The sequence below is a fragment of the Ambystoma mexicanum genome, chromosome 5q, assembly GCF_040938575.1.
Source record: "Ambystoma mexicanum isolate Mex_15411 chromosome 5q, UKY_AmexF1_1, whole genome shotgun sequence".
Classification (NCBI taxonomy): Eukaryota; Metazoa; Chordata; class Amphibia; order Caudata; family Ambystomatidae; genus Ambystoma; species Ambystoma mexicanum.
In genome coordinates, this window is record NC_090933.1 from 160,726,288 (window position 1) to 160,751,796 (window position 25,509).

At 44.2% G+C, this 25,509-nt stretch overlaps 1 protein-coding gene across 2 annotated transcripts in view; it reads right to left on the reverse strand.

The window, feature by feature from the left end:
* LAMA1 (laminin subunit alpha 1) overlaps positions 1 to 25,509 on the reverse strand; it is a 679,286-nt gene that overhangs the window by 273,425 nt on the left and 380,352 nt on the right. For both annotated transcript variants that reach the window (XM_069620697.1, XM_069620696.1), the window contains exons 25-26: positions 13,808 to 13,987; positions 2,634 to 2,819 (exon numbers count right to left, since the gene is read on the reverse strand). In XM_069620697.1, the coding sequence (XP_069476798.1) occupies positions 2,634 to 2,819; positions 13,808 to 13,987 (366 nt within the window). The remainder of the gene's footprint in view (positions 1 to 2,633; positions 2,820 to 13,807; positions 13,988 to 25,509) is intronic.

A 25,509-nucleotide genomic window follows, 5' to 3' on the forward strand; every position in this document is an offset into this window, starting at 1 on the left:
ATTTTTACTCCTCAGTGAGTGGGGCCTTTTTCTCACTCATGTGTTTACCCGACTATGATTTTCTATGTTCCTTACTGATTTATGGAGTCTGGTAAACTCCATAGGCAACTGCTTTTGCATTGTGACACACATCACCTTCTGTGCAGTGCCACTGAGAAGTCCCTTTTCTTGGGTGTATTACTATTCCCAAGATAAGTAAGAAGACCCTTGTCTTACTTACCTTTACTTTATGGGTCCAGCGCACACCACCCTATTTGGAGTGCTGGGGGTTGCATAGTAACTCCTTTAACCCATTCCTCATGTAACATTTTGTTACACTAACTCATTTGAATGGCTGGTGGCAGTGGTTTATTTTTTACTACCTAGTGACACGTATCTATCCTCAGCTTCAGTGCTGTACCCAAGGGTGACAATTTTCATAAAATGGGCCCTGTCTTCTTCTTTCACCATTTCGTGTTAGTTAGTTTCTTCTGGGCTTTTACTGTGTTGGTTGCATCAGGTTTGAGTCCTTTGTATATTTTGCCTTTGGCGGCTTCAGCCCTGAAGCCCGGCCAGGCTCCAGTGTGTCTGGAAAGGCAGGAAGTGAGGGAGGGTCCCGAAACTTCCCTGTCCTTAGTCTCGAGGTGTACCTGAGCGGAACCAGTTCCAATTGGCTGGATGGCTGTCCTAGAGGACTGCCACCCTGCTGTGTGATTGACAGCTGTGAATGAATGGGAACTTGCATGAAAAGCAAGGTTTTTGGGACTAAGAGCAGAGTCGAACACTGTAGGACAACATCTGAAGCAGAAGACAAGAGAGATGCCAGCAGCGCCTTCCTGGACCACAAAGTGCCTGGTGAAGCACTGCTGATCCCATTTTTGAATCAAAAGGGTAGACCCTTAAAGGACGACTTCCTCCCTTACGCTGGTGGGACCAACTAGCCTCGAGACAATCTCTATTTTGGCATGACCCTTGACTTGCTGCGACTATTCTAGGCTGCTGAATCCCAGTACCTGGGGTACCTCGACCACCTGTTAGTGCATTGGCTTCCAAAGTCTGAGGGATCAAGGAAATCCTAACAAGAGCTTTTTGTTGTTCTTTGGCACTGAGAAAAAGGCGCCAAAACCACAGAGCCGCTGAATCGATGCAAATCCATTGCTGTCGAGTCCCTCTCTCGAGTGCTGCCACAGGAGCCCGCCAGACATCCTCCCTTTCGTCACCAAGGACCAGGAACAAGGGTCTACTGCATTGCATAATGAAGGCATTCAGCTGGAACAACTTCTTCATTTCAAAGGTACTGTGAGGCCTGGGGTACATTATCCTTTTGTCATTTGGGGTGCTTCCTATCTTTGGTAGTGCGATTTAACCCTACACTAAGTTGACCTCAACTTACCTGCAATGGCCTTACAGCTTGTGCTTTCTAAAGGTGACTCCTCTTGAGTCACTGTGATTTCTCTTTTGAACACTGACTATTTAAGAATATTTTTCTAAGAAGAAGAGCATCAGAACTTTGACTTTGCCCATTGACTTTGGCTGTCCTGGCTCCCTAAAGGCCACCTTCTGAACCTATTTGATTTGGCAGTGCTTGTTGCCTTACAGGTTTTAAATGTTGAACACTTTACTGCTGGGATAATAGACTGTCTGCATCCCTTTGGGAGAATCGACACTATTCTTATAATATATCGCGTCTGTTCTGATCTTACATTTCCTTCCTTGCAAAGGTGATACTATATACATGCTACACTGGGTGTCCGGACATTTCATCGACAACAATTGGTCGACAGGACATTTGGTCGATGTAATTTCGTCGAAAACCAAATGGTCGATTTATTTTTTTAATTTATATATTTATTTTTAAGGTTGTAGTTTAGGGAAAAAAAGGGTTTTTTAGAAAAAAAGGGGGTGGGGGTCCCTCCCCGGGTGGGGGGACGGGACCCTCCCCGGGTGGGGGGACCCTCCCCAAAAAAAGGGTAAAAATAAAAGATAAAAAATATTCGACCATTTGGTTTTTGACGAAATTGGTTAAACCATTTATCCAGTCGACCAATTTTTGTCGATGAAATGTCTGGTAACCGCTACACTGACCAATTGGCATGCATGTGCCTGGGATTTGATTGCATTGTTTTATGGGCACTTTCTATACTTGGGGCTGCAAATGGTGTGGGCAACCTCTCTCCATCACTATAACCTTGCAAACATGCTGCTATCATCCCTGGTTACCGTAGATTTCTTTGAATATCATTTCCCCTAATGAGATTTCAACTAATATATTTAACTGAAAAAGGTAGGGTATATGTGTAATGCATAATAGGTGGGGTGTGGGTAAGGGTATAAGTTAGGGTAGGGAGAGGTGAGCCAGAGCAGCGGGGGGGTGTCTCCCCCCGCATAAAAAAAAGAAATGTAGAAAAGTAAAGAAGATTCGGTAAAATGATTGCGATTGGAGGGTCAAAGGCAAGGCTTGCTTTTGGAAGATAGAGGCAACTGAGTAATTGTTACGTCCTATATATGCATTTGCATAGTTATCAATGTACGACACAATATCTGTAATGCCCTTTCAGTGAAAACACATAAATACAGTATGTGGATGGTCACCTTTTTTTTCATTAACACATAACACAAAGGAAAAGTTATCAATGTTTCTGGTTATGACTCACCTCTTTCATCTCCACCTCAACCTCACTTCTCACACCGTTTTCGGGGGCAGAAATATCTGCATAGATGACCAGCTTACTCCGGTGGCCTCCCTTGATAAGAATTTGTGGCTCAACGTCTGAGGCTCCAGATTCACCCAAGGCATGGAATGCGGTGACGTACTTCAGTTTCCCACCGTAGGCCTGGAGCTGTGGAAATGAGAGAATGAAACTCAGTGCGAGTACTGGCGTTGCATGCATGTTTCTGTGCACACCAGAAGACATGGGTGTACGTCATTCCTGAGTCAGCACAGACTAGAAGTATGGTTGTGTTACCAGCAAAGAAACAGCTCCCCCTGCCGGTTCTCCAGTGTAATTCCCAGACCCCAGGTCATCATGTCTAGTAACTTTTGAACCTGTACCAGATTGATTCTATCATCCTTGAGGTGTTGTGAAGGGGGCTGTTGGCAGCTGTAATTTAGTTCTGGCTTCACCGGGTGTGCTCCATCATTAGTAGCTCAATGCATTGAGATTGGGATACTAATGTATATTTGCATGCATTGCAATTTTGTATTCAGTTATCCTTTTGTCTGTAGGACTAATGGGCCTCTTGTGCTGAAGTGGACTCACTGCCTGATCTAGAGTGGTTTAAACTGGACTTGCATGCTTTTATGGGCCAGTCTTTCCCAATACACATCCTTTTAGGGGGAGTCAATGTGCTTGGCAGCTTTTAGTTCCAGTCTAATTGACTGTTTGCCAAAACCTTTGTGTGTCTGCCTGGTGTGCTATGTGAGCGTTAGGTTAGGCTGTCGCCCTATCAGTGGGCAACCCTGAACAATCCTAGGTTTCATACCTTATTTACTGGAGGGCGGCTGCTGCTGGGGACCTGGTTTGGCCATATTGGCTGGAACCTGGTACTTTTGTCCTTTCTCCCTATTTCTTTGAAGGTTCCTGGAAATCCCTGCTGGGCTCTTCCTCCTCCCCTCACCTCCTCCCCCTCGCAAAGGGCTTTCTTGCTGGCTGTACTGCCTCTTCCATCTTGGGACAGCTGCCTCCCTTCAAAGTCCTCTTGGACCAAGCGCCTTGAAGTGTTTCCTGTTTCTCTGGCCTCGGTGCGTGGTGGGTCACTGCCCATCCACATTAGTTCTATATTGGGCCATTTTGGGTCACCCCCAAATGTTGCACCCGTTTCGAGAACATTCTTTGCGGGATGCCTGCTCCATTACCTTAAACCTTGGTTGTGTTCCTCCATTTTCCTGGTGTCTACTCTGTCACTGCTGATGCTGCTGCCTGCAATTTCTGTGTCATTTTACTGGTTGCACAGTGTTAGGAAAGATTTTCTTTAGGCACCTTTCCCTATTTCTATGGGACCCCCAGACCTTTTGCTTATTTTTTACCCTGGCACTGACTTTTGGAGGTCACTAAAGCCTTCTGCTTTACTTCCCTTGCCCGTTTTGCTTGTTCACATGGGGAAACTGACTAGTCCCCATGTGAACAAGCAATATTTCGGTTTCAGGTGTATGTGTCATCTGATCTATTTGAGGTTATAGGGAACAGTTATCCAGCACCTGATATGATATGGCATTTATAACGCACCTGTACACAAGTGTTTCTAGGCGCACAATGCTTGTGTACTGGTATGCCTATTCCAGGATACGCCCAAGTACTTACCTGTCTATTCAGGAATTCCTTTCCACCCACCTCTCAGCACTATGAAGTGTTTGCCACAGGATACCAGTCTTATAATAGCATCATAGTTGCATGTTAACACCAAGCCCTTTAACTATGTTTAGACATACATTGGTTTTACTGTGTGTTGTGTATGACTCTAAAGTACATATTTGACTTTTATAGTTGCTTGATGTGGAATTCCATAATAAAGAGTGTATATTTTAGAGTATAATTATTAAGAGTAATTTTTGGGGTTATCTGTTGGGACTAACTGCACCTGTGTTCCAGCCTCCCGCTTTGAAGCCACGTCGGTTCTGCCATTGCTACCCATAGAGTGATTTTGTTCCCTGTTGTGGCTCTAACCCTATTTACCCTTAGGATGCAGGTTATCACACTCCTCAAAAAAGGGCTCTGGTACAATCTCACTTACACAACCCTAAGCATCTCAGTAAAGCTTAGGTTTCCCCAAAGGCACTTTGTTCCCTGCGTGAGTCTCCTATCTCAAACAGCTGTGTGCGACCCAGCAGCTAGTGGCAACCTTTCTAATGGGGTAGAAACTGCTGTACCCTGGGGTGCTGCCCTGCAGGAACCATTGTGTAACTACAATACCAAGCACAATGGCTACACATTGTTCCCTACATGAGAGCGAGTGTGATATGGATGTTGCCAAATATAGCACTGGATGATGTTCATCGCAGGGAGCGAGGGCTAGAGTTGCCAGAACCATGTAAGACCTTTTTGTGATTGATGCCTGAATTAAACCTCGAATCCACACTTGGAGAGCAAGCACAGGAAGAATCCTAGCAGCCCCCATTGATTAGGTTGCCGTAAAACGTTTGAAATATTGTAACCCTGTGACTGAGAGTGGGGTTGCCTTCTACCACCTGCCCTCAGTGCTCATTTAAATAGGAGTTCCTCATAGGGACACCAACGAGGTACTGTACTGTTAGGTAGATGTTCAATTTTTTATGCCAAATCTCCTTCACCTGTGAGACACCCAGCACTTTTTGCTGGATTTATGGATGTTTTGTCTATGTTCCTGTGTGAGTGGGAACATTTTTCACCCACTCCTTTACTCTATGGGAGGCATTTTTGTGTCTCTTCAGACATTACTTTTGAAGTCATACTTTCCTCCATATTTTGAGACGGCCTAAATTTCGAGCCATCCCACGAACAACTGCGACCTTACTGGGCTGCAAACTGCCCATACCATGGACCTGCAACCACCGTACAGTGCGTCTTCAGGAGATCTTATTCTCCCCAAACTTTGGTGACTCCTTCCGGACCTCCAGAGTCAAGTGTCCACTCCTTGAAGTACCCTCACCAGAGTGATGGACCGAGAAAGCGAGGAGAATCGACCGGACGAGAACCGTTCTTCATCTGGTGTCTTGAAAAGGGTGTCAAATCACAGAGCGGGAAGCTATGAAGAATCCTTGCTGGGAGCCTCTCCACTCGACTGCTGCTGCAAAATCCCTTCCAGTGTCACTTTTTTCATCAGAAGACCAGGAATTCAGTGACCGGGTCCTGAAGCATTATGAGGGCGTCCGCCTGAATCATATTCTTCACTACTGAGGTACTGGGAGACTCGAGGTAAAAAGTACCTAGAGGTATTCTGACGCTCCTGTGTTGATGTGGTGGCGATTCGTGCGTTTGGGTGTTTACCCATACATGTTTGCACAGGCCTAATGCTGGTGTGCATTCGGGGAGCTTTCTACGAAGTCCGGGGAACCCTTTTTACCTACAAAAGCTCAGTACCTACTTGTTACAAAAGAATCCTCTGGAACTCTCACTTTTCTACGGCTTATGTATCCTGTTCTGCCTACAACAGGCCACTGATGCGCAGTGTCCTCTTCTGGCTCTGAGACAATCTCAAACCTAGATAGGGAAGGACAGTTGAAGCCTAAGACTCACTGTGAAAATCTTACAAGTGTTGAAAAGCGCTTAACCGCATATTTTGGCCATTCATTTTATTCCTGAAACAGAACATTCTACAAGGTTTACTACAAAAGTGTTTTTTATTTACCTTGAATTTTATTTCATACTGCCATTCTATATGTTATTTACACTGTGGTTTACTCACCAGAAGTATTGCATTGGTTTTCTATTGTGTTTACTCTTTATGAATAGTACTTACCTTCGTGAAGAATTCTCTTTGTCTGTGTGTATATATAAAATAAATCATTATTTTCATAGCTCCCGGTGTGGAAGTGTTTCTTTGGACCATATGTATGCTACAAGTTCTTTGTACCTTCCTACAGACAGCTCTCCCTCAAAAACCTCTGCCATAGCTACCCTTACCATGGGTGGTACATGCCTGTAATAGAGGTTGGAGTTCTGTGTTGCCAAGTAGAGAGAGCCTTATAGAGCCCCGGCTGGTTTATAGTGATTTTTTCGACAGTGATAGTTTCTAAATACAAAGGTTTCTACACAAAAGCCTAAAAAAAAAGTTTTGAATGCATTTTTCTTTTAATGGGGGTGTTCTGCCCTCCAACCACCCGTTTTCTTTTTAAAACAAACTTTTTTTTCTATACCAAAATAAAATAAAACCAGTACCATGAAAAAAAATGCATTCAAAAATGTTTTTTTCAAAACTTTGTATTCAGAACTTTTGTCTTTCGAAACTATGTTTTGAAAGAATGACTGGATACCCCCTGGATGTATGCACTTTAGAAAAACTCCTTAACACTACTGGCATGCAGTGGGATTGGTGTAGTGCTGGATTACATTGATTCTTGTGATACCTGTGTCCAGAGAAACCATCCACAACGTTGGTTTTTACCAAGAAAGTGCACTTCAAAGTCATCACAACTGTAACAGGAATTACACTATGCAGGAGACTCTTGTAACTCTTAGAAGATCTGAAAAATCTGAAATCTTAGAAGATCTGAAAGAGGCCTCAACTGTGAAGGTGATGAGAATTAATTTATACAAATACTTGTGTATTATATAAAAGAAACGGGCCTGTATCAGTTACCAAATATATTGATGGTGAAGATTTAGACACATCTGAGGATGAGGATGAGTGAATAATCTAATGAGGAAGCAGACCAAGCACAAGCTAGTAGCCCCTCCGCCCCCCACTACCTGCATCCCCTTCCACCATGTCTCCTGAAGTGTATTTTGAGCTGGACAAAAAGGATGCCTCTTATGGGACATAATATGGAGATCAAAGAAATGGAAAGGGAATACTAGAAACCTATGGAAAGCTTATCTCTTGACTTTTTCTCTTCAGGGTCTTCTCTGTCTGATGCTTCCAGGATCCACAAGCCAGAATTAGCCCATGATTCGGTGAGTCATTATGATCTGAAGAGTGATATTGTTGAATGGCTGGAAACCTTTGGTCTGTCTCTATGAGAGTGAGCAAGTACCGTGGGTTCTCTTTAGGCTTCCCAATGATGACTATGATGTGATCTTTGTCAGGTAGATTTTTCATTTCTATGCCAAATCTCCTTCACCCATCGTGAGACCCCAGCACTTTTTGCTGTACTAATGGATTTATTAGGCCTGTTCTCCTGAGCAACAGGAAGCCTTTTCCCCACTCCCCTATTTTTTACTCTGTCTATGGGAATCCTTGTTCAGGACATTTGTACTTTATTTTATGAAGTTATGTCTTCCTCCATATTTTCTAAGGCATCTGTAATTTACTTTTGTAGCACACAGCACGTTTTTGTGCAATGTTACTGGGAGCCCTGTGGGCTTCCCTTTGTATTTTCTTTTCCATGTGGGAACACATGTTCCCAACGGTAGAAGTATACTTTTAATACTTTCTACATTTTCTATTGTGAGATCAGCACACCCCTCCTTATGTGTAGCGCTGAGGGATTACATAGTATCCCCTTTCACACGCCTCCTGCAACGTTTCTGTTACAGTGACAAACATACCTGAATGTCTGGTTGCACTGGACGTGTTTTACTGACTTTTGTGTTATTTTTACACCCAGGCTGTGCTCACAGCCTCAGCAATGCACAGAAGGTTCATTGGTCCAAAATGGTGGCTATATTTTTATTTTGCCATTTCTTGTGTGCTTGTCCTTCCTTGGCCTTTCCTCTACTGTCATGGGTGGGGGAGGTCCTGGTTTGATTTCAGTCTTCTGCAGGAATCATTTGGGAAGCCTGTCAAGGCTCCAGAGTGTCTGGGAAGACAGGAAATGAGCAAGGAGTCTGAAACTCTACAGTCCTTTGTATTCTGCCATGCCTGCCTGGAACGCGTTCCACATGAGTGGCTGGCCGGCCTGAAAAGACAGCTCTTAGGGAATTTCCCATTGTTATGCCAAATCCCATATACCAGTAGGACCCCCAGCATTTGCTGGGCTTCTGGACCTTTTTCTTGTTCTTCTAAATTTGGGGAGCCTTTTTCTGCTCATTCATTCGCTGCTCTGACCATGGGAACCCTGTTCATTATGTGCTTATTTTGATTTATGGAGTCTAGCTTTCTTCCATACTTTTTTAAGGCATCTGTGTTTCACTTTTGAAGTACACAGATTTTTTTGTGCAGTGTTGATGGAAGCCTTTTTATATTATTTTATTTTCCAGAGAAACTACTGTTATCAAGGTTAGGTGGATACTGTTTTGTTCTTCTTAGCTTTTCCTTTCGTGAGATCAGCACACAGCACCCCATGTGGAGTGCTGAGGGGTTACATTGTATCCCGGTTCTCACTTCTACAGTAAGATTTATGTTACAGTGACAGGCATACCCTTATGGCTGGTGGCAGTGGACGTGTTCTACCGACCTTTGTGCAATTATTAACCGCAGGCTTTCTCCACAGCTGCGGTTATGCACACAAGGGTCATCACTGACCCAAAATGGTGGCTTCTTACTTTTATCACCATTTCTTGTGTGATGGTCCTTTCTTGTTCCTTCTACCATTCTACCATTAGGGATGGGGGGGTCCTGGTTTGCCTTTCATCTTCGGCAGGAACCCTTTCTGTAGCCCGCCGAGGCTCCATTGTGTCTTTGAGGACAGGAAGCTATCCTTTCTCTTCTGGTGTGCCTGAGAGAAATCAGTTCCCACTGGAAGGATCGCTGTCCTAATTGGACAGCCACCCACCCCTTTCTGTAACTGCAGTGAGAGGATGAGTGTGATTTCCTGATAAAAGGCGAAGATCCTGAGGCAGAAGACAAGTCGACCACTGGAGCAGAAGAACTGAAGAAGACCAGAGACACCTGCAGCCCCTTTCAACAACGGCAAAGAGACCACTGCTGTACTGACTACTTTTTCAAATTGACAAAGGAGCTCAGAAGAGGATGACTCATTCCCTTTGGCTGATAGGACCAACTAGCCATTAGACGATCTGCAAGATTAGCCATCGCCCGACGTGTTGTGATCTTCCTGGGCTGCAAACCGCATTGTCTTCCCATGAACAAATCCACCCAGAACCTTTGTATTTTTCCTGACTAGGATTTTTGTGTTTTACTGTTTTATGGAGTCTGACAAACTCCACAGGCATCTGCTTTTTGCATGGTGATACAAAGCACCTTTGTTGCTGTGCCACTAAGAGGTCCTGTGGACTTCTTTTAATGTTTAATTACATTTTCTAGGGTGATCTGCCGTTCCCAAGAATAGTAAGATGATCCCTGTTTTATTTACCTTTCTCTTTGTGGGACCAGCTCACACCACACTATGTGGAGAGCTGTGGGGGTTACTTAGTACTTTACATGGCTGGTGTCCGTAGTTTAATTTTATTACCAGTGTTTATTTTTACTGCAGGCTGAATTCTCAGCTGCACTACAGCACCTATTGGTGACCATTTTTCCAAAATGGCCCCGTCCTCCCGTTTCGCCATTTTCTGTTTGTTCTCTCCGTCTTGGCTTTTACTCTGTTAGATGAAACAGAGTTGAGTCCTTTGTGTGTTTGGCCTTTGGCACGATTCAGCCCTGAAGCCCGCCCAGGCTCCAGTGTGTCTGGAAAGGCAGGAAGTGAGGGAGGGTCCCAAAACTTCCCTGTCCTTTGTCTCTAGGTGTGCCTGAGTGAAAGCAGTCCCGATAATCTGGCTGGCTATCATAAAAGGATATCCACCCTGCTGTGTGATTGACCATATGCATGCTACAAGTTCTTTGTACCTTCTTACAGCCCTCTTTCCCTCTAAAATAAGCCTGGCTGCTCTGCCATAGCAACCTCTTTACTGAGTGGGGCCTGTACTAAGAGTTGGAGTTTCTGTATTTCCCAAGGTATAGTTTTATAAAGTCCCTTTGGGTGGACTTTAGAAAACTGTCCTAACATCACTTACCTTATCATAAAACGTTGTTTAAAGTATTGCTTTTAATTTTGCTTATAATTGCATAACTATTTTGAAGTGTGGGTGTTCTGTTAGCAGAGCCCCCTAACAGTGAAAGTATATATGTGTATAATAGTAGTTATGTGACAGTACTTACCTGAGAGTTTCATTGCTAAAAGTGTATTGAAAGAGCTAATGAATAATTGTATATTGTTTTACATCTTCTGCCCAAGTTAATGTATTGCAGTGCTCATTGTGTGTCTCACTGTAGCCCTTGCTCAATCTCACACCCTCTGGAGTCCATCCTTACTGCTCTGCTACTCTAACTTGATGGAGTTTGGAAGGACATCAGTGTCTTCTCCCTGTTCACTATAATAGGGTGGCCTCACAGAATCCACTGCCAGGGCTACTCTGAAAAAAACATGTTAACAACTACCTATATTTATATTTAAGAAGGCCAAGCCCCACCAGAAATAGCATTTTCCTGTACTGCCCTGCAGACAAAGAACTCTGATATTGTTTGGCTGTGGCCAAAACCAGTGTTAGGGAGAATTCCCATTTCTGTGCTAATCCCCTTCACTCTTAGAGACCCCCAGCTCATTTGCTGGACTTTGGGACTTTTTGATTTCTATCCTGGAGTGCGTGAGACCTTTTTCTCACTCATGTTTTTGGATCAGATTTGGACTCTGTTTCTTTGGTTTTGGAGTCTGACAAACTCCATAGGCATCTACCGTTTGTATTGTGACACACAATACCTTCAGTGCAGTATCACAGAGAAGTCCTGTTCCCCAGAGTAGTAAAGTGAAACTGGCTTTACTTACCTGTTTTTCTTATGTAGGTCCAGTACACCCCATTTTATGTGGAAGTATTGGGGGTTACTTAGTAGCCCCTACTTACTCATGTAACATTTTTGTTGTTACCCTCACAACTTTATATGGCTGGTGGCAGTGGGTTAATTTTTCTACCATTGTGCATTTTTACCACAGGCTGAATCCTCAGCTGCAGTAATGCACCCATGGGTTCCCATTTTGTCTTCTTTTTTCACCATTTCTTGCTTGTGAGGTCTTTCTTGGGTTTTACTATGCGCGCCAAATCAAGTTTAACCATTTTGTTCATTTTGTCTTTGGCGGGCTTCAATGCTGAACCCGCCTCTGGCACCAGTGTGTCAAACAGGGCAGGAAGCAAGGGAGGTGCCTGAAACTCCCTGTCCTTAGTCTCCTTGGTTACCTGAATGCACCCAGTGCTGATTGGCTGGCTGGGTGTCCTTGCAGGACAGCCACCCTACTGTGTGAGTGACAGCTAGGCTGTGCATGAATGGGAGAAACCTGCATAAAAGGCGAGGTCTCAAGGCAGAGTCGATCAATGGACAAAACATCCGATGAAGGAAACTGGAAGAGAAGCTTGCTGCACCCTCCTGTACCATTGAACTGGCTGGTGAAGCCCTGCTGCAGTGCTGAAGCTCCAAATTTTGCATCGACTAGAGAAGGCTGGAACGGATGACTTCTTCCCTTACCCCAAGACGTACTTTACTGGAAAACCTCTCCCTGCTGGCTGTACTTTTTTGCTGCTGCTGGAACCGCGTGCCAGGGGCCAGGAAACCCATAATTGAGTGCATCGTTGTTAAGCCGGACCTGAGCTCCAGGAAGATCCTGAGGACCCTCCCAAAGCAGGATGATCCAAGCATGACCCACCTCACCAGAGTGCTGGACCCCAGAAGCAAGGGAATCCAATCAAGTGTCCAAGAATCGCAGTGGTGCTATTGACTGGTAGCTGATACCGTTAAGTGCCACTGAATTGAAAAGAGCCCATAGTCGCCGACGACCTTCAAACTTCAGTGCAGGAGACCTCCAGACGTCCTCCTTCTTGCCCCCATGACTGAGGCCTAGGAACCCAGGATCTGCAAGACGGCAACCAGAACAGAAGCCAGCTGGATCACCTTCTTCAAACCTATGGTATTGTCTTGACTAAGGGGTACTTAACTCTTTTGTCTGTAGCTTGCTTGTTCTCACTGGAGACTTGCAGTAGCTGCTTTTTGCAGAGTTGATTTCCGCTTTGCCCGTCACAAGCCTTACAACTTGTGACCCAAAAGTGATTATTGCTGCTACAAACTCTCTAAAAACATTGTGCAAGATGTTTGTGCTATCTAACGAAATGCCCCAACTCCATAGACATTGTTCAAATTGTCTTGGCTGTCCTGGCTCCCTTACGACTCTTCTGACCCATTGACTTTGCGTTTCTAACTGTCCCTCATAGGTGGTACATACATTTAACTTGTATTTCTAGGAAATATTTAATCTAGACTTCATTGTGAGATTGAAAAGTATTCATATGCTATGAGACTCTGTTAACCTTTTCCTTCCCTAAACCTTTCCTTTTCCACAACCTCGGAATTGCATTAAGTACAAAAAGTGATATATTAATGTCAATCACTGTCTTAGTAGTTGAAGTCACCTCAGGATGTAGGAAGTGTGTGAGGCATCCCAAAAGGGTATCTACTTGCTCATCTTAAATCTGAGGAAGTGTTATGAAGTGTATTTTTATTGTTGTATATTGTCCTTTTTAAAGAAGGCTTATTTAAAAAATACCATTAAATAAATAATGATTTTACTAGAAAACCTTGAGTGTTATTTGGATACTTCTAAGTGTGAATCTCAGTGTTACATCGCTACAGCTCACATTTACCCCTCTTGAGATAAATCTGGCTGCTCAGTCACTCTACCAACTTGTATAGTACAGACCTTTACCAATAGGTGGGTTAGCTATTACCAAGAGGACAAGGCTGGTGTAGGTGCAGGGTTACTGCATCTTATTTTGCTTAACAATCAGTGCTAATACTACCACCACAAAATGATATTTTAGACAAAATACTGAAATGCATTCCCTTTATGAAGCACCAGCAGTGGGGGACAAGGCAATCCGTGAAACAAAGTCATAGAGGCAACAAACTTTGGGTTTATCCTCTGTGAGAAAAAAAAGAATTCTTTATTAACAAGAACTTTTCATCTGCTTCCAAGGCCTCCAAGGCCAAATTAGCAATCCAAATCTGTGAGCTCTATATTTGCTGAAAATATATTTATGGGTGTCACAGGGTTTGACCTCGACATGCTAGATCCCCCTACACCAAAATTGCATTACGTACAGAAAAAGCCCATCAAATTGACAGCACAGATAAGTGAAATGTGCATGTCAATGATAACTGATCCGTGCTGAAGAACAGGTTTCTGTAAATTGTGTGTACTGTAATATTATGAATACTGGATGTCTGGGATAAAGAAGGCATGCTGTGAGACTGGTCTTTTCAGACCCCTTACCTTGTCTCCCTGGAACTGAGCAGGCAGCCTCCAGTAAAAGGGCTCTGCTTGCAAGTGCTGCAGCACTGTGGCAGCATCCAGCACCATCTCCGAGGACTGCACAAAGACGCCTTCACTGGTTCCGGTCAGGTTGTCTTGGGTCACCACGCGCAGGACAGTGTTGTTTGGGATTAATGGTATCTGCACAGTTACAACAAAAAGACACATATATGATCTTGGTTTAAAAATAAAATCATTTTAGTTTTGTGCTATGAATTTAACACACACTTTTTTAGGGAAATGTGTATTTTTGACACTGTAGTTCAGTGTAGTGTGCGAAGTTATGCAGCAAGGCTAATAACAAACTCGAAGTACTAATCAATTTATTTCCTATTTTTCCATCCAAAATTAAAATTGAACTAGCTTTCAAAACAATTATGAATTTCCAAATTCAGACCTTTGTTCAAAATGAAGATATTAAGAAATGTAGGTAGCTTTTGAAGAATAAATCTGAAGACAAATAAAAATGAGCATGCCTCTCCCTACAATCCAAGACCTTGCGTACACGTCTTTCCCAATCTGTCTTCATCCTAGGGTGGCAATTTGTAAATGGCTGCTGTATACCATCATCTTTACTCTTGTGTCTGAGGCGCCTCACAAGTTGAAATGTGCTTTGCCAGCACCATATTCCTTTCAGTGTTGACCTTGACATGACACTGAGGTATCCAGAGTGTTCTTTATAGAGCGGTGCATTAAGCTGGTGATGGTATTACACATCAGAGGATACCTCCCACATCAAGGGTAAACCCCCTCCAGGTGCCTGAAACGTTATGGTACTGGTCCTCAGGAGGCTGCCACAGCAAGGGAATTTTGGAGTAAAATTTTAAAAAGGAATAGGAGTTCTGTGTTTAAAGATACATAAAATAATTACCATTGCCTTGGTCCATATAACCCAATGGTTATTTTGAAATGTATGCAATTGTTTCCATAGCATGTAGCTTGTGTTAGGACAGTTTTTTTGAAGTCCAACTAAGGGCTTAGCAAAACCAGATAACTGAGACAGTACAAAACTCCACTCTTAGTATAAGGCTGTACAACGTGAGTATTTGGTAGCTTAGACTCAGCCGCCAGGCTTATTTTAGGAGGGAGAGAGGGCTGTAGCTTGGTGCAAAGAAATTGCAGCATACATATGGTCCAAAGAAACACTGAAACACTATGTTAAATGGTTTATTTAAATATAAGTAGGCCAAGAGCCATCTTGGGAAAATAAGTACTATCACATTATATATAAACACAATGATAATAACACAACACAATTCTTTAAAGTACACATCCCAAAGCATAGACCCTGTTCAGAAAACTAACAGTCTTTCTAGGGATGTCAGACCTTATCACACTCATTTAGTATAGGCCACACCTATTTGTGGGGAGTAAAACCATAATTAACTTTCAGATTACCTTTAAGTAAAACAAGGGTAGTAGACCCCGTCAGTCATGCAGTGACACTCAGTAAGGAATCACTTAGTAAACCAACCCTGTTATCAGGATACCTTTCTGAATAGTGGAACACAGATTCAAGGAACAGTATAAACCTATAACTACATTCAGGATAATATAATGAAATGAAATTATATTTTATTTATATCGCGCTCGTACACTCAGCTATACCAGGTCAGTAAGACCTTTTTGGTGTAATGTACAATTACAGTTGGTTTTCAGATAAGTGGAACGCAGACTAAGGTAAGCAATAACTTTCTACACTACTGTAGGATTGCACCAGGCAGAGCAAGGAACGCTACACCTACAGGACACTTTTTAAGAATAACACACAGCTAGTCTAGGAAGGTAAAACCTAAGGGTATAATATACTATTACAGTTGCTTTTCAGATCAGTGGAACACAGACTAAGGTAAGCAATAACTATTTAACTTATTTTAGGAGGGCACACAGCTATTCAAGGAAAGTAAAATCCAAGGCAGACTTATTCTAGACAGGCTATACAGCAGGTCATGGGAAGCAAGACCCAGTTGGTTAACATATACACTAATATTCTGAAAGAAATAGTAAAGTGAGGCCAACTGCATTACTTTTGAGAAGATGCACAATCAATTCACAGGTGAGTAAAATAACCTTATATATACTTTTCAGAATGGAAAGATACATTCAAGGCAAGTAAGAACATTTGTAACTGCTCACTCCCAGAGGGGTAGTTACCAACCAACTCTTTCACAAATAAGTAACCTGTAAACACTTGTTATACTTTTCAAGGCAGAATCCTTTTATTATCCAGTCCTTCCCTAGTCTATTGCATGAGTTCTCTCAGAGGCAGAGGAGGGACCCTAGTGGTCTAGGTGCCAGCTGTAGGCAGGGTGAGATAGGGTTCAGTTGCTAGGAAAGTCAGAGTTCCTAAGTGTGATGCTGGAAATGCATCAGAGGGACATGGCCTCCATATCCTTATCCTTTATTGCTTTATCATGTATGTTCTGTCATGTTTTCCATGCAGGAGTTCACATGGGACTCCTGGCGGTGCAGCTCTTCCTCTTTTTGGTTTGGTGTACAGACCCTTGGGATACCCATAGGGCACCCATGGGTGGGGGTACAACCCTGTACCACTAGTTTATGCTTTTGGGCACCGGTGTGTGGCCCATAAAGCACGGTATGGGCTGGTGGCAGCTCCATGCTGAACTTGACAGGTGCACCGAGTATCCTTAATTTTGGGATACCCAGGCCCTGCCATTGGAATCAGTTGATTCCTGATAGGAGACAAGATGGCCCTTGTGGCCTCTTGCTTTCTATTGTCCGTTACCTTGTTTTCCCAAAGTCCTGGGAAGCCCTGCCTCTGTCCCTTCCCCCTGTCTGGCTGTTGGGTGGAAGTTCCATATATGGTATTGTGGGGAGGTCCAGGCCAGACTGGCTGGATCCTTCCCAGTGACTGTGTGTTGTGGGGGGTCCCCCTTGGGTTGGGACCTGGGTGAATGGAGGTTGTGACCAATATGCACTTCATGTTATGGGTGTCTGGTTTCTGGTATGTAATACAATGACAGCCCTGCCCGAAAATGGTATGAATGCAGTGTAGAGTGCTGAATGGCTGGGTACTTGTCCCAATACACATTTCTTGAAGTGAGTGTCTGGAGGGAGGAGAATGGCCTGAATGCACTGTGAGCCTGATTGTCTACATGGCTGCATTAATGCTCTTCTGAGTGATTGGTTGCCTGAGTGTGACCCAGGAGAGTGAATGAGAGACCAAACAGTATATCTGGTGACCTCTTACTGATGGAAATCATTCAGAATCTGAAGTTGATACTTGATGATTAACCTTGAAGCCCACTAGAAGAAGAAGAATTGCTGCTGCTGTCCTTCGCCAATCTGAGAGGACCTGGCTAGGAGACCTCTTCCCGAGCTATGAGGGACCACTGTACACCAGCTAACCTTTGCTGAAGCACCCTGCAAGTCAGTCCTCGAAAGGCTGCCGATCGGGGACAGGGACAACCGCAGAATCACGTAGCAAAGCAGCCGGACATTGAAATCCATCACCGTCGATGACGATCATCGTCGACCGGAGCCGCAACGCTCCATTGCCTAAGAACACTTTGAATCAAGGATTACCTTGCCCACTACCGACGACTGCTTTGTCCCGCCGGAGAAAGTCAAGCGTCTGACGACTGAGGAGAATCCGCCGGTGGGGTTCTGGCCACCCGAAGAGCACAAAGAAGCTGACAACCCAACGCCCTTGCTGGGCCAAAGTTCTTCATTGACTCTTTGCGGCAAAGAACTATTGTCTCCGAAGTGCACCGCATGCCTCATCTTCACAGAATATATGCGACCGATCATCAGCGAGCACCGCCAGGACCGAAGCTGCTGCCTTGCCACCGTTGTTCACCCTTTTCTTCGTGGGATCTCGACAATCGGTGGCTCTTGTCTTAAAGGGGGTCACTCAACAAGGATCCGTCGCCGACCTGACGTCAAACTCTGCTAAACCATGTACATTGGGGTAGTAGAACCTTGCTAGAGGGAAATAAGACTCTGCTGAACAATATATGGACTGAGCTTGTTTATATCTTTATTTATAGGTTGCCCAGGTGGGGGGATCCTCACACAGAACTGTGTCTAGGTAATGGGCCAGTATTCTGCCAATTGTTTAACCAACTTGTTTCCTCCTCAAGTCTATTGTTGGTTCACCCCATTAATTGATTTGTATACCATTTGAAACTGTCTACAGTTGATGCATGTTAATGGAATCAAAGAGGTAAGTGTGGTACTAGAAACTGTTAATGTTAAAGAACATTTGTACCACGCACTATCACCACCTGAGTGGTCCCCTGGCGCTCTGGTGGCTCTGAAAGGGGGAGGGAAGGTGAGTTAGTAGGAGGATGCTGGAAAAGTGCAAGAGTGCAGTGATGTGCTGTTGGCAGCCTCAGCCCGGTGGGTCCGTCGGCTGGGCCTGGGTGTATGCGGCCAGTAGTCATCGTGTACTGATGTGCTAGTCTATGTGTGTTTATTGTTTTGTTGTTGCAGTGTAGTGAAGTTTGTGCGGTTTGTTGTGCTGGAGGTTTGTGGTTGTGTTTGGTTTGGAGTTTGAGAGGTGTATGCAGAGGAGGAAATTGTTACTGGTATTGGTTAGTAGGCATCTCTATCATGAATTGACCAGTTGGCCTCGCGTAATCTCAACCGATGGGGTGCTTGGGCACCCTCTGCCTCTGAAGGTCTGTGCCCGTTTTGCATTCAAGGTCCCTTGAACATCTGGCTGCCTCCTCCGCCCGCTCCGTCAACAACCTTGCATATTCCTCACCCACACCCACATGGCTAGTGCACCTGCCAGTGTCCATACCTCAGTTAGTGTGGTGATTGGTGGTATCTCGCCAGTTCCACAACCCAGTGGTACCTAGTTGTAGCTAAACAGGCGGTTGGGGATGGTAAGGATTGGCTGGGATTGTTGCCTCCATCTCTATGGGTCTCGCATGTGAACCACTCTGTCTGGCGTCACTCCTCCCGGTGCCCTGAGTGCTTCTCAGTCGGTTCTGGGAGCTTGTCAATGTCCTTTCCCGTTTAGTCATTTTGTCTTACTGTTGTTTCGGTTTTAGTCTCTGGTATTGAAGAGCTAGGTTTTTAGTAATTTTCTGAATTTAAGGTGATCTTTGGTGTTCCTTATTTCCTTATTTCTTTTGGGATGTTGTTCCAGATTTTTGCGGCTAAGTGGTAGAAGACGGTTCCTCAGAGATTTTTCTTGATGTAAGGTTTTAGTTCCAGGCGGATTTCGTTGGTTGACTTGAGGGGTCTTGTTGGCTTGTAGATTGTTATTTTCTTTTGTAGGAATTCTGCTCCTTGTCCGCAGATTGCCCTGTGCGTTATGCACATTGTTTTGAAGGTGATACAGTGTTTTACTGGGAGCCAGTGTAGTGTTTTTAGGGCAGGGGTGATGTGGTCTCTTCTGGATAGTTTGAGGAGTAGTCTGGCTGCTGTGTTTTGGATCCGTTGTAGCTTCTTCAGTAGTTATTCCGGTATTCCGAGGTTCAGGCTTTTTGCATAGTCGATTCTTGACATGATGAGGGCGACGATAGTGAGTGTTTTGTATGTGTTTCCTGCCGTGTAGAGGAGGAAGAGGCATTTCTTGACTGTTGCAGTTATTTACGGTTCTAAGGTTAGGGTGTTGTCCATCAGGACTCCCAGATTTTTTACTACCTTAGACGGTGATGGTGCAGTTCCCATTTCCGTTGGCCACGGGATGACGGTTTCCTTCTCTTGGTCTTTGGATATGATCATGATTTCTGTTTTTCCTGGGTTGATTTTCAGGTTGTTGGCATTCATCCAGTTGAAGACTTCTTTTAGACAGCCGGTTAGGTTTGAATGATCGGCTTGGGTGTCTTTGATTTTGTAGATCATTTGAGTATCGTCTGCGTAGTTGTAGCATGTGATGTTGTGTTTCTTGAAGATTCTGATAACTGGGGTTTGGTAGATGTTGAAGTACACTGGTGATAGTGAGGATCCTTGTGGCACTCCACAGTCGTTAACTCGTAGGGTGGATTTGAAGGGTTTAATCCAAACGGTTTCTGTTCTGTCTGCTAGGAATGATTTAGTCCAGCGTAGCGCTGTGTCTGTTATACCTATGTCTTCTAGTCTTTTGGTTAGGGTGTCATGGCTAACTGTGTCGAAGGCTGTGGAGAGGTCGAGCAGAATAAGGGCTGATGTTGTGTTGGAGTCTGAGTTTGTTTTTAGGTCATCCCAGATGGATTGTAGTGCTGTTTCTGTACCTCTTGTGGGCCTGACACCGACTTGAGCTTGGTCTAGCAGATGGTGTTTTTCTACGTATTCTTGGGTTAGTTTGTATACCTAGGTTTCAAGGAGTTTTGCCGGGTAGGGGATGTTAGAGATTGGTCTGTAGTTGGAGAGGTCATCTACGTCGCTGCATGTGTTTTTCAGAAGTGGTTTGATGTAAGCTGATTTGAAGATCCTAAGTATGGTTCCTGTTACTAGTGATAGATTTAGAAGGTTTCTGTAGTATTCTGCTGGCGTTCCTTCTGCGAGGATTGATTTGTAGCTGTCCAGGGTACAGGGATCCATCAGTGAACCCGTTTTCTTGCTATGTTTTACCGGCATTGCGAATACCTCTGCTAATATTTCAGGAAAGTTATGAGTTTGTGCTGCGGTTCTGAGATAGGTTCCTTTGGTTGTATGTTGCTGTTGGTTGACCTCTGTTGGATGGTTTGTGGGATGTCATTGATTTTTTTTTAAGTGGTCTGAAAGGTCATTGCAGAGTTTCTCCAAGGGGGTTGGGGTGTTGTCACAGCCTGGTGGGTTTCTCATTTCTTTAATGATGTGAAACATGTCTTTTTGTGTGTTGGTGGCCTTTGTGATTCTGTCATCATAGTGCCTTCTCTTTGCCTTCTGAATTTACTTCTTGTATGCACGGATTTGCTTTCGGAACAGTGATTTTTTTTGTCTTGGTTGTAATCTTTCCTCCATTCCCTTTCCATCTTTTTGTTTTCCCTTTTCATGGTGCTTAATAGTGGGGTAAACCATTTAGCCATTGCTCTCTTTTTTGATGGTGTAACTGGTTTTTCTGGGGCTATCTTGCCAATTGTATCTGCAATCCATTTGTGTAATATCTCTGCTTTCCCGTCTAGACCAGCTAGCTCTAGTTCTGTTGTTGAGGGTTTGGTTAACTCCAGTTGTTCGAATAGGTTGCTTTCTTTGATGTCTTTCCAGTTTCTTTTTGTGGTGGTTGAGAGTTTAGGGGGTTGGATGCAAACTTTCGTAGGCAGAGTGATGACAAATGGGATGATGAGATGCTCGCTCCACAGTATTTGTATTGGTGGTGCTGTGGTGATGAGTTTTCCCTCGGCGAAAATTGCGTCCAAAGTGTGTCCTGCCGAGTGTGTTGCCCCTTTTACTAGTTGTCGTAGTTTCATGGTGATGAGTTGTTCAGTCAGTGAGTTTTGGGAGTTGGCATGATTGTCTTCGAACCAGATGTTGAAGTCCCCCAGAACGATTAGGTGTTTGTGGTTGATGGCTATGTTGGTGATGGCTTCTATGAAGTTGTAGACGAAGGATGCATCATAAATTGGAGGTCTGTACACCAGGATGAATGTGATGTTGGTTTTTGGGCTCACTGTTAGTGTATGACCATGGATTTGCAGTTGAGGATGTTGAGTGATTCATCTGTTCTTATTTTTAGGTGTTCTTTGAATGCTATTGCGATGCCTCCTCCTCTTTTGTTTTTCCTGTTTATTTGAAGGCATTTGAAGTTTGCTGGAAGGCAGCTTTGGAGTGTGATTTTGTAGTTGTCGTCCAGCCAAGTTTCTGTGATTAATAGGATGTCAATACCATTGTCATCGAGTAGGTCGAAGATCTCTGTAGAGTGTTTTGACATGGATCTTGCATTTATTAGATTGCAGTGGAGTTTGATGGTGTAGTTTAGTTTGGCTTTTCTTGTTAGGGTTGTCCTCTGATCTTGTTGAGGTGTAGGTTTCGGGTTGTCTGCGTCCTCGAATAGTTCTTCTAGGTTTTGTCTTGGTTTTTTGTTTTCATCGGGTTCGTCTCCCAGGGGTTGTGATTGTCGATTGGAGGTTCTTCTAGCTTTGGTAATGTAAGGTGTTTTTGCTTCGGTCCTGTGTTTGTTGTTTCTGGTGGTGTTCATCCTTCTTCTTTGTGATTTAATTAGGTTGTTTAATGTTGCTGCTGCTGGCGTTGCATTGGTTGTGTCTGGTGAGCCGTTCTCAGTGAGGTATGGAGTTAGGTAGAGGGATTTGTCTCTTCTCTGAAAGTTGGTTCGATTTTTGATCCTGTCTGTGGGGGTGTGTTCTGTTGTTGCGGTTCTTAGTTGCAGTTCCGGAGTGTCTGTTCTTTCTTCTCTTCTTTCCCTCGCGGTGGGTCGTTTGCGCAGCATTCTATGATTCCGAGTTGTTTAGTCTTTAAAATGAGTTGATTAAAATGTCCAGTTGGTTATGTTTTGGTCTGGTTGTCTTGTGGTGTAGTACTTGGTGTGGATGCTGTCCTCTACCGGTTTTAGTCTTTGTCTGTAGGTTGTATTTCCAGCTGATGTTGCCTATTTGTTCAATCGCTGTCTTGGTGAGGGTAAGGGAGGTGGTTAAGGGTTGTATAGTTGGGTGGGTGTTAACGGTGGCTCTCTTTAGTCTTTGGGCCTCATTACAACCCAGGCGTTAAGGGGTTAACGGCGCCGTAAAAGGTGTCGGCGCCGTTAAACCCTTAACGCCTGATTACGAGGTCCCTTTGCGGGTTGCACTTTAACGCCTGCTTTTAGCAGGCGTTAAAAAACCAACCCGCAAAGGGACCTAGGAGCTAATTACGGCACCGTAATTTACGGTGCCGTAATTAGCGCCTTCCCCATTCCCATTGAGCCCTATGGGCCCAAAAATGGGAATGGGGAAGGGGCCATGGTGAATGGGGAATTACCGCCCCGCCAACCTTGGAATGGGGCGGTAATTCCGCCATTCACCATGGCGGACCCCGGCATGGACCATGGTGCTAATAGCACCATGGTTTAGCGCTGGGGTCGTAATGAGGCCCTTTGTCTCCCTGAACGTGGTTCACTGTGGTGAGTTAGCCATGTGTGTTTAGGAGGGACATACACTGGCTGTGGAGTTACTTTGAGGGCTGCAGCTAGTATTTACTCCCTTGATGAAGTCTGGGCATCGAAGCCTTGTTAGATTTGATAGACAGGTCTGTTAATGCAATCTGAGTATCATACAGTGTAATTTGGAGACAGAACCCTACTAGACTTGAGAGACCTGTATAGTGGGAGAGAGGCCTATCAATGTAGTATGGGTATCATACAATGTAGTTTGGAGAGAGAACCCTGCTGGACTTGAGAGACCTGTATAGTTTTTTTTATTTTTTTTATTAATATTATAGTTGTTTGTTCACAACTTTTTATTAATTACCCAACACAACCAAGCGAATCACATGTAGCGCTACACAAATGTCCTTTGTTAATAGACTTCAGGAGTGCACCCCAGGATTCTCTGGAACCATTCTTTTTTCCATGGCCTTTTCACCACAATTCATTGCTTGGTAGAGTTTTTTCTAGAAAATTTATCACCGCACAAGTTAACTGAACATTATTACTGGTTAACATTCTAAACCACCATTCTTCCACGTTGCCATTGAGAGGTGCATATTTTCCTAACATTATTGAGCGTGCGCTTACTAATGCTTCACATTCCGTGATTAAGTGTTTCGACGTTTCATCAGATTTTTTACAAAATCTACAGATGTTATCTATTGTGTTTACGTCGTGTCTTGTCCAAAGCACATCCTTGGTATGATAGACATTTAGACGAAGTCTTAGGAACTTATTCCGGTTGTATCTGGAAGGAAATTGCTTTAGATATTTAGGTAACTTATCCAAGCTATTTTCCGCAGTTCCTAGAACTAGTGACGTCTTCAACATCTCACGGTCAGCTACATTCTGTATCCAACTCCATTGACGTAGTTTTTTTTTCGCTAATTGAGGTGTTGCCATCACCAAATCCCACTTGATGTTTGCAGAGTCAACAATGGTTTTAATTTTCGCGACCCAACACATTAGTAAACCTCCATACTGTCGTTGCGTGGTTGCTGACAAGATTCTGTAAGCCGGTGCTGGATCCTTCAGATGCATTTTCCTTGCCGATGTAATTGATTTCCATAAAACCGTTGTATATAGGGAATCAAGGCCCAGTTCATGCCTGATGGCTTTAATTGAGACATATGTGGGGAGCTTTAGTACACGTCTCCAAAATTTTCCCTCAAGAATGTCCCAACAGTACGCATTCAGGTTCCATCCAGCTTCTGCCCCAAAAGTAATTGCTGGTACAACTTTGTGTTTAAAAAACGTTAACACTGGAGTTAATGAAAATTTTCCATATTCAGCATGTATTCGAGCTCCCTGAGCTCCAAAACCATCCATACGATTTCTTAGGTCACACCACCAATCACATTCTCTTATAGAGTTATTAAAGAGAATTCCTAAATAGTGTATCGATGAAACTATTTCGATTTTCTCCTGGGCAATTGTCCACTTAAACATTCGATCTTTATTGGTTTGTACCTTGCCGACCATCAAAATCTTTGTTTTTTTTTCATTTATTGTTAGGTCATTGACATCGCAGTATTCTTCAAATTTAACCAGGAGCCTTTGTAGGCCAATTTGTGTGCAGTCCACTAACACAATGTCGTCCGCATAAATCGCCCAACTTAGATGTTGCCCGTTCACCTTTGGCGGAAAACATGCTGCTTCTTTGAGTCCGGTAGCAATGTCTGAGATGAACAAGTTACTTTCTTACCTGGTAACGTTCTTTCGATGGGATGGTCCGACGACGTATTCCATATCTATGACATGTAATCACCACAGCTGTGCTGCTTCGGAAACTTTTTCGGTGTCTGCCTCCTGCGTCGATGACGTCGATGCGCCGTCGTCGAGGACCTCCTCCGACGTCCGACGTCATCCGATGTGATAAGTAGGACGCACGACGCCCATAGCCTCAGTTGTAGTTTTTTCCCCCAGAACGTGTGACATAAGTCAACTGCCAGTCAGACACAAAGCCTTGCGGAACGTAAGCTGCAATCGCAAAAGAAATTCTGCAGCGGGGAAGGCCGGGCGGGAGCGATATGGAATACGTCGTCGGACCATCCCATCGAAAGAACGTTACCAGGTAAGAAAGTAACTTGTTCTTCGAGGGGATTGGGTCCTCCGACGTATTGCATATCTATGACAGACTCCCAAAGCAGTACCAAAGCAAGGAGGAGGGAAAGAATTTAGAATCAAAATGTAGAATAGCCAATCAAATAGCAGAGCAAAGGACCGCCTTGCCAAAGGCCAGATCCTGTGCTCGGATGGAATCAAGGGAATAGTGACGTACAAATGTATGTACTGAAGCCCAGGTGGCTGCATCACAGATGTTGCGAATAGGAACACCCCTCTGCAGGGCAGTAGACGCAGCCATACCCCTGGTAGAATGGGCCCGCAAGCCAGCCGGCGGGTCCTTACCCGCCAAACGGTAGCACTCCGAGATGGCCAAAATAATCCAGCGAGACAAAGTCTGTTTCGTCACAGCTTGCCCCAAACGCTTTCCAGCGTAACCAATAAAGAGTTGATCATCCACTCTGACCCGGGACATGCGTGAAACATAAAAGCTTAAAGCTCTCCTAGGATCAAGCCTATGGAGCCTCTCCTCTTCCTTACCAGGATGCGGAGGAGGATAGAATGCCGGAAGAACAACCTTCTG